General features: G+C 43.4%; 1 protein-coding gene across 4 annotated transcripts; it reads left to right on the top strand.

Moving 5' to 3' along the window:
* The first annotated feature begins 1,394 nt into the window (after positions 1-1,394).
* Positions 1,395-11,296, top strand: ATF3 (activating transcription factor 3). Of its 4 annotated transcripts, none has more exons than XM_083831197.1 (5): positions 1,396-2,114; positions 2,151-2,170; positions 6,569-6,729; positions 7,274-7,381; positions 8,357-11,296. In XM_083831197.1, exons 1-5 carry the CDS (start codon positions 2,008-2,010, stop codon positions 8,552-8,554), a joined length of 594 nt encoding a protein of 197 aa, XP_083687323.1. In that variant the 5' UTR covers positions 1,396-2,007; the 3' UTR covers positions 8,555-11,296. The 4 variants fall into 4 exon arrangements, with proteins under 4 accessions (XP_083687322.1, XP_083687323.1, XP_083687325.1 ...); XM_083831199.1 differs by having other exon boundaries at positions 2,015-2,114; positions 6,486-6,729; XM_083831196.1 differs by having other exon boundaries at positions 1,395-2,170.
* The last annotated feature ends 1,277 nt before the right edge of the window (positions 11,297-12,573 follow it).

The following is a 12,573-nucleotide window of genomic DNA, read 5'->3' as shown; positions in this document are numbered from 1 at the left end:
ATTTCTGACATTGATTTACGTAGATGAATAAAGATAAGACAATAAACGTGTTTTGAAAGAGCTAGGATTGATTTATCTATATGTGAGCCCATGAGCCTCCAGCAAGAGAAGCCTGCAGCTTGCAGGCGTTGTGCAGAGAGCTGCCAGGTGGGTCAGGGGAGCTTACTCCTGCCGTCTGCAAAGTGCACGTAATTGTTTGAGAGCAGGGAACAACTGTACCTGCTGCAGGGGAAAAGCTGACAGCATTAGTCCCTTTCCCAACAGAGTCTCTTTCTTTCTTTCCTTCTCTTTCTTTCTTTCCTTCTTTCTTTCTTTCCTTCTCTTTCTTTCTTTCTTTCTTTCTTTCTTTCTTTCTTTCTTTCTTTCTTTCTTTCTTTCTTTCTTTCTTTCTTTCTTTCTTCTTTCTTTTCTCTCTTTCTTTCTCTCTCTCTTTCTCTCTTTCTTTTCTTTCTTTCTTCTCTTTACGTAAAGCAGACAATTAAATGTAAAATAGGAGCCCTATGTTTGCAAAGTTGAGCACGCTAGCACTGCGACATTTAAAAAGCTGAGACTACAATTCCTGTGTGGCTGATGTGCACATTTCTACATATATATATAAATATATATATACACGTATGCACACACCCATGCGGGGGCACAAGCACACAGAGGTGAGATGCAGCCAGTCTGACTTTCAAACCAGTACAAGAAATCAATGTCCTTGATGAAATGCTCCAAGCAATTAATTCATCCCAGAAAACACCACTTGAGACACAGCCCCAATTATCACAATACAGCCACGTGAACACGATGAAATTAACTAACTGGTTGGGGCACTCGATCGGGGTATGCCTGTAGGACGTGAATGGGTTTATTGGTGGCGTCGGGACGTCCCCAGGCTCTTGGCGTGCTGAGCGGGGAGACCCGAAGGCTGTCATAAGGACGGGTTTGTATGCGTTGGGCATGGAGCGGCAGTGCGTTGGGTAACGCTGAGCGAAGCTCCCCGTGAGCTCCTCCAGCTTTGGGTAAGTGCTTTTTTGACACATCTATTTTCTAGCGCTTTGGGGGCCGTTAGGAGGCGAGTCCTGTCATTGCACAAGCCAGGAAGCGATGGAAACAAAAAAGAACAAAACAAAACCCCCTTCACCACAGCCACCACCATATGTCCCTGTCTCCTATGGGGACTCTGGTTTTCCCTGGAATCACAACGACATCGTGTGCTGTTGTCTCTTAAGAGAAGGGTTTTTTTAATTATTTTTTTTTTTAGCTTTCTGTAATTTCATTAACTGGGTCCTTCCTGTTTCCTTCAGGGTAAAACCCAAAGTCTTCCTCTTCAGCGTGTAAAGCCAACTTCTAGCTGTCATCTCAAGCAGCACGGCGGGAGCGCGTATGCTGGGGGGGGGCGGAGGGGGGGGCGTTAAACAACTTTTTATGTAAGGAAGAACCACGTTTTCCAGTCCTGTCGGAAACCACACGGTGTTCACTTACGTTTACCGTTTCCGAGATACGGAAAGGACTTTGTTATATATATATATATATTTATTTATTTTCCCCAAGTCCCGAAGCCCCACTTTCATTTTAGTTTTTTAATTTTTTTTTTCCCCAAAGTCCGGGCTAAGATGAAAAAAGGAGGGAGGAAGGGAGCACAGAGGGGGGCCGGGGACGGCGGCTGCTCCCCCCGCGCCCGTCGGGGGTCCCTCGGGGGTCTCGCCGGTGTCCCTCCGAGCTCCTTCGGGGGTCCTTCGGGGCTCCCTCGGGGGTCCTTCTGGGGTCCCTGCGGTGTCCCAGCGGTGTCCCTGCGGGGTCCCCCCGGCTGTGCGGCTGCCGGGGGTCCCGTCCCGGCCGGCGTGGTCGCGCCCCCCCGCGGATCGCGGTGCCGGGGAAGCCTTGCATCAGCGCCGCGGGCCCCGCCGCCCCCCCGGCGGCCGCCCATCTCTCTCGGGGAGGCTATTAATAGCATGACATCAGCCCGGGACTCGCCGCCAGAGTAAATACCAGCGCTGCCCGCTCGGCTATATAAGGGGGGTGATGCAACCGCGGCCACAGGCAGAGGCGCGGGGAGCGCGCAGCGGGCGCTGCTCTGCCGACGGCCGAGCGGCACCGGCACCACCGGCACCACCGGCACCACCGGCACCACCGGCACCACCGGCACCACCGGCACCACCGGCACCGGGGAGGCAGCCCGAGGAAGGTAGGGCAGCGGAGGGGGGACCGGCAGCCGCCGTGCCGGGGTGGGGGGGAGGCTTTGAGCCGGCTCCGCGCCCGGCGCTGCCCGGAGCCCCCGGGGATCCCCCGTCCCCGGCCGAGCCCCCATCGTGGGGACCCGTCCCCGGCTGAGCCCCCTTCGTGGGGACCCCTCCCGGCTGAGCCCCGAGTATGGGGAACCTCCCCCCCCACCCCGGGCCGGGCAGTGCCGGGGGGCGGCGGGGGGATGCCGGCTGGCCGGGCACCGAGCCCCCCCCGAAGGGCGGCGGAGGCAGCAGGGGGGACCCTCGAGGGGCGGGTGGGAGCCGGGGGACGGACGGACGGACGGACGGACGGATAGGGGGGCTCGCTTTCCGCCGCCCCGACGTGCAGGAGCTCGGCTGGGGAGCTGTTGGGCAACCCGGCCGGGCACGGCACAACGGCGCAGGGGGCAGAGTGAAGGAGTTTCCCTGTCGGAAACGCATTTTCCTCCCGGTTACCGGCGCTCGGGCCGCCGGAAGGCGGCCGAAAATGAGCCGGGAGTGATGGGGGATGTCAGGGAGCTTAAGGTCAAGCGGCGTGCACGGAGGTTGTGAACTGTAATTGCTCTTAATGCTGTTTAAGATTAACCTCAATGGTTAGCGGGGTTTAGTTGCATCAGCACCAAAGGAAAAGGAATTCATGCAAAGAAACAGAACCGAGAGGCGCAGTCAGCCAGCTGCAGCTGAGCAGGAAAGGAAAGACTCGAAGCAGTCGGTTTTAATACTGGGGTTAAGCAAGATTGCGCTTCACCGGTGGAAGTGCACAGCTAGGAGCCGGGTCCCGAAATGAAAGTACCGGTAGGCGAGATGTAAAAGTTTGACGTGGGTGGGAAGAGTCACCCACAAAAGAACAAGCAAAAAGCAGGGGGGAACACAGTGTTTTGAGCCCACCTGAGTTTGGAGGGCACTGGGAACAGAGAAGCTGTTCTCTCCTGGAGAGCTCTGAAAGTGAGGAGAAAGCAATGAAGTGTTAATTCACACCGGGAACAAGCTGTGCCTTTATGGGTCAGGTCCGTGAAATGTTCAGCACCTTCAATTTCAGTAACTTCAGAAGTACTCAAAATAGCCTGGAGCCGCCGTCCATGTGCATGGGCTAACGAAGTAAACAGATAGTATCAGGAAGCCCAGATGTAATTGCAGTTTAGGGCTAGATACTCCTACTGCTTTACAAACCCAGAAAAAAAAATGGCACACTGCTCTCAAGAGCTGACAGAAGTAGGATTGGGGCAAAAATGGGGGAAAAGGAAGGCCAAGCTGCTGCCTGTTCTAATAGCAAACTCTAATTTTTGTTCTTATAAAACATTTCGAAAAGGAGACCTGTTCCTCCAAAACTGGACAACATCTGCCTTGTCGTTATGAAAAGGGAACCTGCCTAACTCACCACATAGCTTTGACACGAGGCTGAATATTTTTGATATCTGTACCGTGGTGGCTCCTGACGATCTCAAGTCCCATGGCCTGGGACCTTCCAGTGCTGGAGCCCTGCCCCAAAGAGCCCCAGGGCACAAACTCACTGCCACAGCTCTGCCAAACTTGGCTCATGGCTGAAACCCTCAGGCCAGCCTCAGCCCCCTGGTAGGCCCTCCCTTCCCGAATGTCCGAGTACGTGGAGATGCCTTTCAGGATGTCTGGAAGGTCAGTGAGCTGGTCAGGCAGGACAGCAGCAAGTTTCTATAGTCAAGGACACTTCCCTCCTTGGGTTTCCCCTACCGGTGGCCACCATCCCCTTCCCTTTTTCTAAACTAGTGGCAGACCGAGCAGTGTACCTGAGTACACTGTAGCAGGGTCTTGCTGGTGCTCGTGGGACACTCAGCACTAACAGAAATACAGGGTTAACACAATTGCTCAGAGATGTAACTAAAGCGTGGACATCTTGGGTTCCTCTGGTGCTACCGCTGACTTTAATTAAAAGTTGACCTAAGCCGAAAAGTAAATGAACAAACCACCAGCTCTGGGAAATGCTTAGCCCAATTAATTATTTTGTACGCTGGAGAAATGGGTTCATTGCTAATTTAAGACTCCTGGTTTGATTGAACTACACAAAATTAACTTTGTCGAATGAAGCCATCAGCAGGAGCCAAGGAGATTGACGGTCGGTGAACAGGGCTGAAGCTCGTGCTAGCGATAAGGGGTTTGGTGTCATCCAGAATCGGCCCGTTTAAACGAGTCAAGTGGATGAATGTTGATAAATTATAATTAACGCTGGGAGGAGTTTAGATGGAAACTATAGCGCTGTTTCTGACTTGGGAAAGAGTAACTGCTATCTTTCTGAGATTATAGGATTAAACTGTATCAGTACTTCAAACGTGACTCATGAGCAGGGGCTTTCTGAAGAGAATTACATAAATTTCCCAAGGTCTTTCTGAATAACAAATTGTTCCAAATAATTTCCTCATCTTTAATAGCTATGGGTGAAATCCTGGCCCCACTGAGGTCAACAGAAAAACTCTTCTGGATTTCAGTGGGGCCAGGATTTCACCCTTAGGACCTGGGAAATCTTTGGCCATTCTGTGGTCACTGAGACTGAAAGCGAGGAAACCTCTGCAGCTGGACACGTAGTTTTCTGCAAACTGGCAGTTCTCTGCCCTCAGATTTTTATGTTTACCTCGTTTAGTGATGAGGCAAATTCTACTCTAATTTGTACCAGGGTGGATTTGCAGTGTATTTTTAGATATCTCTGAGCGAAATCTATCTTCTTGTCAAGGCACGTGACCCCGAACGTTTCTTGCCGGGTCACAGAGGTAGCTTACGGGGAACTGTACAATTTCGGGTTGCCCATGTGGAAATTTAACTTACCCACATTGCCCTACCCCGAGGCAACTATTTGCTTACCTGCATTAAGTTAATTGCAATTGACTTCGTTATAATTCTTACAGTTCTAATCAAGAAGAGATAACACATACTGTAATTACCCTATAGATATAAAAACAAACAACCTAAAACCCACACACCAAGGAAAGCAGAAAAAGCAGTATAGTAAAATCCAATTAACAAAAGTTGCTTTATGGATAAGGGAGGTAATACAATATGTTTTCCTATGGATTTGCAGCTTTTGGCCCTTGGGCCACCCACAAAAAAAAAAAAAGGTCAGCTTTCTTCCAGACCTCGTATCTCACCTCTTCTGAGTGAGAGATGGTTCATGTTGTGCAAAGCTGTGTGCATCTGCTAGCTAGGTTGCCCGTGGTGTTTGGATGGCTGGCTGCTGAGTTTTGCCTATTTCTCCCTCACTGGGGTCACCATTTTTCACAAAGCATATAGGGGGCCTCTCTCCCGCTTCCAAAATTGGCTAAAAATTAATGACAATGACTAAAAAGGGGAAAGTAGAGAGCACTGTCAAATACATTCGTTTCCTTGGGAAAACTACAAGAAATGAAGTTCCTCCATGGGTGTCCATTAGTGTAATTCCACTGAAGTCTCTGCAGTTACACTCTTTTGTAACAGCAGGAGGTCTGACCATAAATATTGAAGAATTTAAAACCTCTTGTTGAGGGCAGATGAGGACAGTTTCAGATTTTACAAGGGTGAAGGAATGAAACAAATGGGATCACGTTTTTTGTGACTCCTTCCCTCCAATTCAGTTTGTGCTTGGAAGCACCAGAGCACGTATAGATTTCCACCTTTCTGACAGCTCTTATTGTGAACTGTTCTTCAGGAGTTTATAACCAGGTATTAATATATTTGTCTAAAACCAAGCATGATGAGCATTTTGTGCTCATTCTATTTTGGTAAGCAAATTTCAGCTTCTGGTAGAACTGTAAACCTTACCTAAATGTAGCTGAGAGAAACGTATGCTCTGTCCATTTCAAGCTGCAATTTTGTGGTGGTATAGCTGTAAGGATGGAAATACTCCTTCTGTGCTTTAAACAGTAATAATATTTGCTTTCTGATTTTTGTTCCTTATTCTCTTTTTGTTCCTATTCACTCTATTCTCATTTGCCACACATTCCCTATTTTGAACTTGGCATTACATCTACATGTACACAATTTTTCTCCACGTTAATTTTCAGAAAGATCTAGAAATTTTGTGATGTGTTAATATTATTGCTATGATTATTATTTTAAAATACCTCTTGAAGTTACTCTAAAGCAGAAGGTTGTACTAATGATCAAACTCCTCATTGCTTGACTCTAGTGAGTGACTGGGGTTCATGTGGAATGTGGGCTGAAGCAATGCAAGAAATACAGTACTATTTCACAGTATGAAATATACCTCTAGGAGATATTGTTTGCCTCTCTGAAGTTGTTGAAAGACTGTTCTTGTTATCTCTTTTTACCTTTCAGCAAAATGATGGTCCAACACTCAGGCCAGGTATCTGCATTAGAAGTCAGCGCCTCGGCAATTGTTCCCACTTTGTCCCCTGCAGGGTCACTGGGGTTTGATGATTTCACAAATTTAACCCCACTGGTGAAAGAGGAACTGAGATTTGCCATCCAAAATAAACGTCAGTCCCACAGAATGTCTTCCACATTGGATACGGTGACTGTTTCTGAAAGGCCAATTGAAACATCAGTCATGAAAACAGAGGTACGGCTCTTTATACAGCATTTCAGTGTGAATGGTTGGGTCTCTAAGCAAATTTCACCAGAAGAGGAGTAATTATGTCAAATACAAACAACCCTCTCCACCATCTAAACATGTTAGTTTATTTGATCCTTTTAAGCCTGTTGCTTGGTTTTCTGTTCTGTGCTTATGGGAAATTCCTACGGTATTTCTCATTTCTGTTGAAGCCTATAGCTTAATATTTTATTTTTAATTATGAGCTAAGGACAATGTTACAGATTAGCAAGCGCTAAATCTGGTTTCCCTGTCTGTGTGTGGCTGCACTTGGAGTAAGGCGACTGCGGCTCCCTTTCAGTGAGGACAGTCGGGTGGGCCCTGTGTGGGCTACACTGAGGACGACACGGCTGTGCCGTGTCCTAGCCACCAGATTTTTAATTTAAGACAACAGTCTCAAAGAAAAACATTCCTATTGCAAAGTGAAGAAATAGATGAAGTTAGGGAAATAGCTACGCCTGGGTCTGAGCCTCCTGAGGCTCATGTTTTGCGTGTATCTTTCTTTATGGGATAGTTTTCTCCTGAAGAGGATGAAAGGAAAAAGCGAAGAAGGGAAAGGAACAAAATTGCTGCTGCAAAGTGCCGAAACAAAAAGAAGGAAAAAACAGAATGTTTGCAGAAAGTAAGTGCCTGGCTTTATTTTATTTTTATAATCTGTCATCATGCCAATAACAGGATGATTTTTTTTTTTAATCTGTCATCCTGAATAGAAACATATTACAGGAGTACTCTCCTAGTAGGAAATACAGAAAGATGTCACCAAAAACTCTGTAAAACCTTCAAAGAATTACTTATAAAAACTGAATATGCTATATATTGAAATCAAACCTGGTTAAAACTGGGACAAAGTGAAAGCATGGTAAAAGTGAAAAGAGATTACTGTTTCAGTGACCATTTTCTTGTGTATGGGGATAATAATAATTTGAACATGCAAACTGAACACCAGAAGAATTAAAATCTCATTTCGTATAATATCCTTTGTGGAGACCAACAGCCTAGAAACACCCTAAGTAATCTCTGACTTCCTTGGGAAAAGAGTGACACAGTAGCTTAGCCCTGAGTTCTCTATCCTAAGACCCTAGTAGTGCCTTCACCCGATCTGCCATGATATAAAACTATATTGCAGCAGCATTGGGCCTGTCTTCTCTTCTGTATCCAGGGGTTCAGAAAAAAATCTATGTTCTTACTTTGCTAGCTTAACACAGGTTTACAGCTACGTGACATGATGTACCAGGGAGTTAGTAAGTGACATTGATAATTTGGGGTCAATTGTTGAATCAAAAAGTTCAGAATAATTTTACAGAAGATAGAAACATTACTTTGGATGCCTGCCATTGTAAGTGAATGTGAATCTGAATTTGGCTTTTCGATGTTCATTACACTTCTCTAAAGGCCACTGAAGGCAACTGACAATCTGTTTTTTAAACTATTATCAACTGGGGGACGTATAGTTTCACCACTACAGGACAGTAAGAGCATGTCATTTCTTTCTCAGCTAGTCATATACTTTCCCAGCAATAAAAAAAACCTGCAGCTATTAGATAATTAACTATGTGAAATGCTCAGTCTAATAGTTGTGTCTGTACTTTTTGACTAGGAATCAGAAAAGCTGGAAACTATCAATGCGGAATTAAAAGCCCAGATTGAAGAGCTAAAGAATGAGAAGCAGCATTTGATATACATGCTAAATCTTCACAGACCCACTTGTATAGTTCGGGCGCAAAATGGAAGGACACCTGAAGATGAAAGGAATCTTTTTATTCAACAGATCAAAGAAGGAACATTACAAGGTTAAGTGATATGGCAAAGATGGAAATATGTAGTATGTTTTTAACAGCTACCAGAATCCACGGAGGATCTGACTTAATGTGTAGGATTCTATTAGTCAAGAGCCTTTAGGAAGGGCAGATTGCTTTCTTGAGTGGAAAGAATCATTTTGGCTTGACAGTGATTCTTCCCCCTTGGAAGATATGGTCTCAGTCAAATTGAAGAGCCTTCTGCCTCAAATATAGGTTTTGCACCTGTCATACTTGCTGTTCCTAGGAGCTACAGACAACAGCTTCAGAAGATTTAGCTCTCTGCTAGTATACAGTATCTGCACTCACGACGTTTGTGCTAGGACACTATGACTGCCGATGATGCACATGGTACAGACAGCTGTGCTGGACGGACACTACTTTCCTTGTGGCTGGTAGGGAAAGCAGACTGAGAGTATTTTTAAAGTTTTGCAGTTTCCAGGAGGATGGTTTCTGGCAGAGTGCACTGATATATAATATTGCATTCTAACCTAACACACACACACACACACAAACACACAAAAAGCCTTTAGTTCCAATTAAGCTTTGTAATTTTTTTTCACAACACTTGTGTGGCTTTTTTCTATGACTCATCTCAGAGACTGAATTTGACAAGTCTAGTAGGTGTGACAAAGAAATGTTTCTTGCAAAATTCCATGTAGCTAAGTTCATATTTTATGAGTTGGAACCCCACCTACCATCCTTTGGGGACTGTAATTTTTCTTTGCATGTCAGGAGAGTATTTTGTGACTGGGTGAATTGGACCCACTGGAAAGAGGAAACTAATTATGAAGGGATTTTGATATGGGTTTTGCCCAAGCACAGAACTGCAGGACTGAATCGCAGGCTCATGAATCATGAAAAGTTAAAAAAATATATATATATATATTTTTGTCTAGGATCTAATCCTACAAGCCTTAACCCTCACTCACAGAAGAGGTTCCATGGCTTTTAGTAGGTCTGGTTATACAGATAGTTCTTACAGGCATAAGGCCTTGACAAAGCTTTTTGCATCCTTGTCAGGATTACTTCCTTTTGCCAGATGACTCAGAGGGAAAAATTATGATTGCAGCTACTTTTATTTTACATTGGGGTGGCAACTACAGTCAATCAAAAGTATTACTTAGAATCTAAAGCAGACAAGAGTTTTGATATAGTGAGTAACTGTTCTTATTTTTTATTAAATACTAACCTTAGATGTTTTTGAACTGGTAGAAGAGCTGCTGGACAAAACAGTTGGAGCTACGAGTGTTTAAAGTCTGATGTTTCTGTGAAATTCTCAGATTGTTTAATCCTATGAAATATATCTCTTTTTTTTTTTTTTGTAAAAGAAAATATTATCCTTATTTATCACTAATATCATAATGAGTAAAGTAAATAAATACTGCAAGCAAGATAAAACTGAAAACACAAGTGTTGTGCTGTCTTTTTACTTTTATCTCTTGGTGTTTAATATTATATATTCCTAAACTTCACTAGTTGTATTTGAGACACCACTACTTAAAACACTTATCCTTCATCATCTCCACAGATGAGGTCCTGAGTATCTTGAATGATTGGGTACAGAGATTATACCTCCCAGAATTCTGTATCTTGTTCAGTGGTGTCTAGCTGCTCAATGTCACAATTTAAATGAAGCAGACAATAATAATGGAGCTTACAGTACATAATATTTTACACCAGTTATGCAGTGTTGAAATTGTGGTTTTATTCTAAAGGCTAAACTTAAAGATACTTCAGCCACAAGTTTCTTACTCTACAAGTCCAGGCTGAGTGTATCAGATATCATACCTGATCCTTATATGATCTTTATATTCTGCAACAGAACTTCTTAGTACGTTTTCCTAAGATCTGGATATATTGTAATGTCCTATATCGTGTTTAAAAGATATGTACTTCATGTATCTGAAAAGTGAATGTATTAAAAAGACAACACACTAGTCTGATTCTGTCCTGAGAATCCATTTTCTTTCTGTATGTTGGAAGGAGCTGCCATTGACTTCAATGAGAGTTTTTTTAATGTCCTGTAGGCAGAGTTTGGAGCCTCTGCTGTGATTTCACTGGCTCAGAGGGAAAGTTTTATGGGAAGTTGGGCCAGTTGTTTGTCAGACAATAGATTTACATGAAGTGTGTTAACAGTAAACTCGCCAAACGATTTTCATTGGTATTTGACTTCTGTATGGGAGTACAAAACTGAGGCGTCATTGTGGTATCGTACACCTCGGCTTTGCCTTCAGCGCATCAAATACCAGCAGACAAGAGTTTGCCTCCTGTACTGTTATAAAGTGTTATCACAGAGACTAGAATATGATGACAGAATTTGTGTCTCTCCTTTAGGGAATTTGTATGGTTGCTTTTAACTGTATCACTGTTGACGCAGGCGTCATGCTTATGTTGCTTGATGTGATGTACTTAGCATGCCAAATGTTAATATGGTACCACTACTATTGTCAGAAGATAATCTATTTTTATTTCTTTATGTGTAGACACAGCTGCTTTCTACTGTGTGTATGTGTGTGTGTGCATGCGTGCTCCTGCACGCTACTGTAGAAATGATGGTACTCAAGGTAATTTGACTATGCCCATGAAAGCGTATTTAAACAGCTAGACAGGAGCAGTATGTTGCATGAGTTTTCTAAAAGTATACTTTATTCAGGAGAACCTTTAAAATGCATTAAAAGTGGTTTGTTTTCTATTCTCAAGTTTGTTTTGATACTTTAATAAAAAATAATTAATATATATTTACTCGTGTCATTTAATTCATTCTAAGCTTCCAGGTCCAGGAGCAACTTCATCTGCTTAAAAAAACATTTATATATATATATATATTTAGAAAAAACAGACACATCTTTTAGGTTTTCAACAATAAGCATGTTATCAAATGAAATTGGTACTGTTCACTGATTGTCAAGGTGTAAACAAAGCTTTGTCATTACAAGGTTGATCATGAATTCCAGCTAATTTCTTATTTACGTCCTAGGGTTTAGATTAAAGCACTGGAAATTAGAACTCCTGAATCATTCTAAACCTTGCAACCCACCAGCTGATAGTTATTTCAGCTTTCCGATTACCTAAGGGGTTTAATACTTTTGTTTTATTGATTGCTTTCTATGGTTATGTGGAAAATAGTGAAGCAGTACTGCACAGATAGGGCTTTGGCTTGTTTCTGTGTGTGTGTTTGTGTGTGCGGGTGTGTGTGTGTGGAAGCATGAGGAAAGATGAACAAAATGTTCTATCCTGCCTTTCCAAAACTAAGTATCTACACCCAGACAGAAGTCCCTGTGTTTTGACAGCCGGTGATGTGGACGAAAACTTTTGGCTTCAATCCTTTACAAGCAGTCATAACTTGTAACACAGAGGTCAGATAGAAGGCCAGGAGCTACAGGGACCAGGAAATCCACTGCGCTATTGCAAAATCTAGTTAAAAATATCAGCTGGAAGGAAGATCTAGACTACTATAACCTGGCAATGTTGAATGCTTATTCTTATCGGTATATCCATTAACAGATCTGCAGTGCCAACATGTATATTCACCCTTTCATGCATTCTCTTATACTTGTTATCAAATTTTAGTTTTGAATACTTTATTCACTTCCAATTTTGCAAATTTGTAGATCATCTGCCTGTCTTGTTTTAGAAAATCTTATCAACAAAATTAGGGTAATGAATTCCTGAACTGGTATTTTATAATATTTTCCTTAGATGATATCATTTGAAATCATCCTATTACACGAGCGACTGGTCTCTATGACATCTTGCTAACAGAATAATTAATATTCTGTGAGCTAAATAATACTTTGTATCTTCTCCTTAGGGCTTGTTTTAGACACTAAATCTGTGTGTGTACAGGCCCATGCAGACCTCAAAGCATACTTAGTTTTACCCTATACACTAATAAGGTACATCTACTTTTTTCTCTCTCTTCCCTTGATGTAATTGAGTGTAACATTGGAGGTAGGCAAAGCCAGGGATTCACTCTAGACATTCTTTTAATAAAACGGAATGGTAACAAATTTAA

Source organism: Anser anser, assembly GCF_964211835.1.
Source record: "Anser anser genome assembly, chromosome: 3".
NCBI lineage: Eukaryota > Metazoa > Chordata > Aves > Anseriformes > Anatidae > Anser > Anser anser.
The sequence above is the reverse complement of the archived record's forward strand: the minus strand, read 5'-3'. Positions and strand labels throughout refer to the sequence as shown.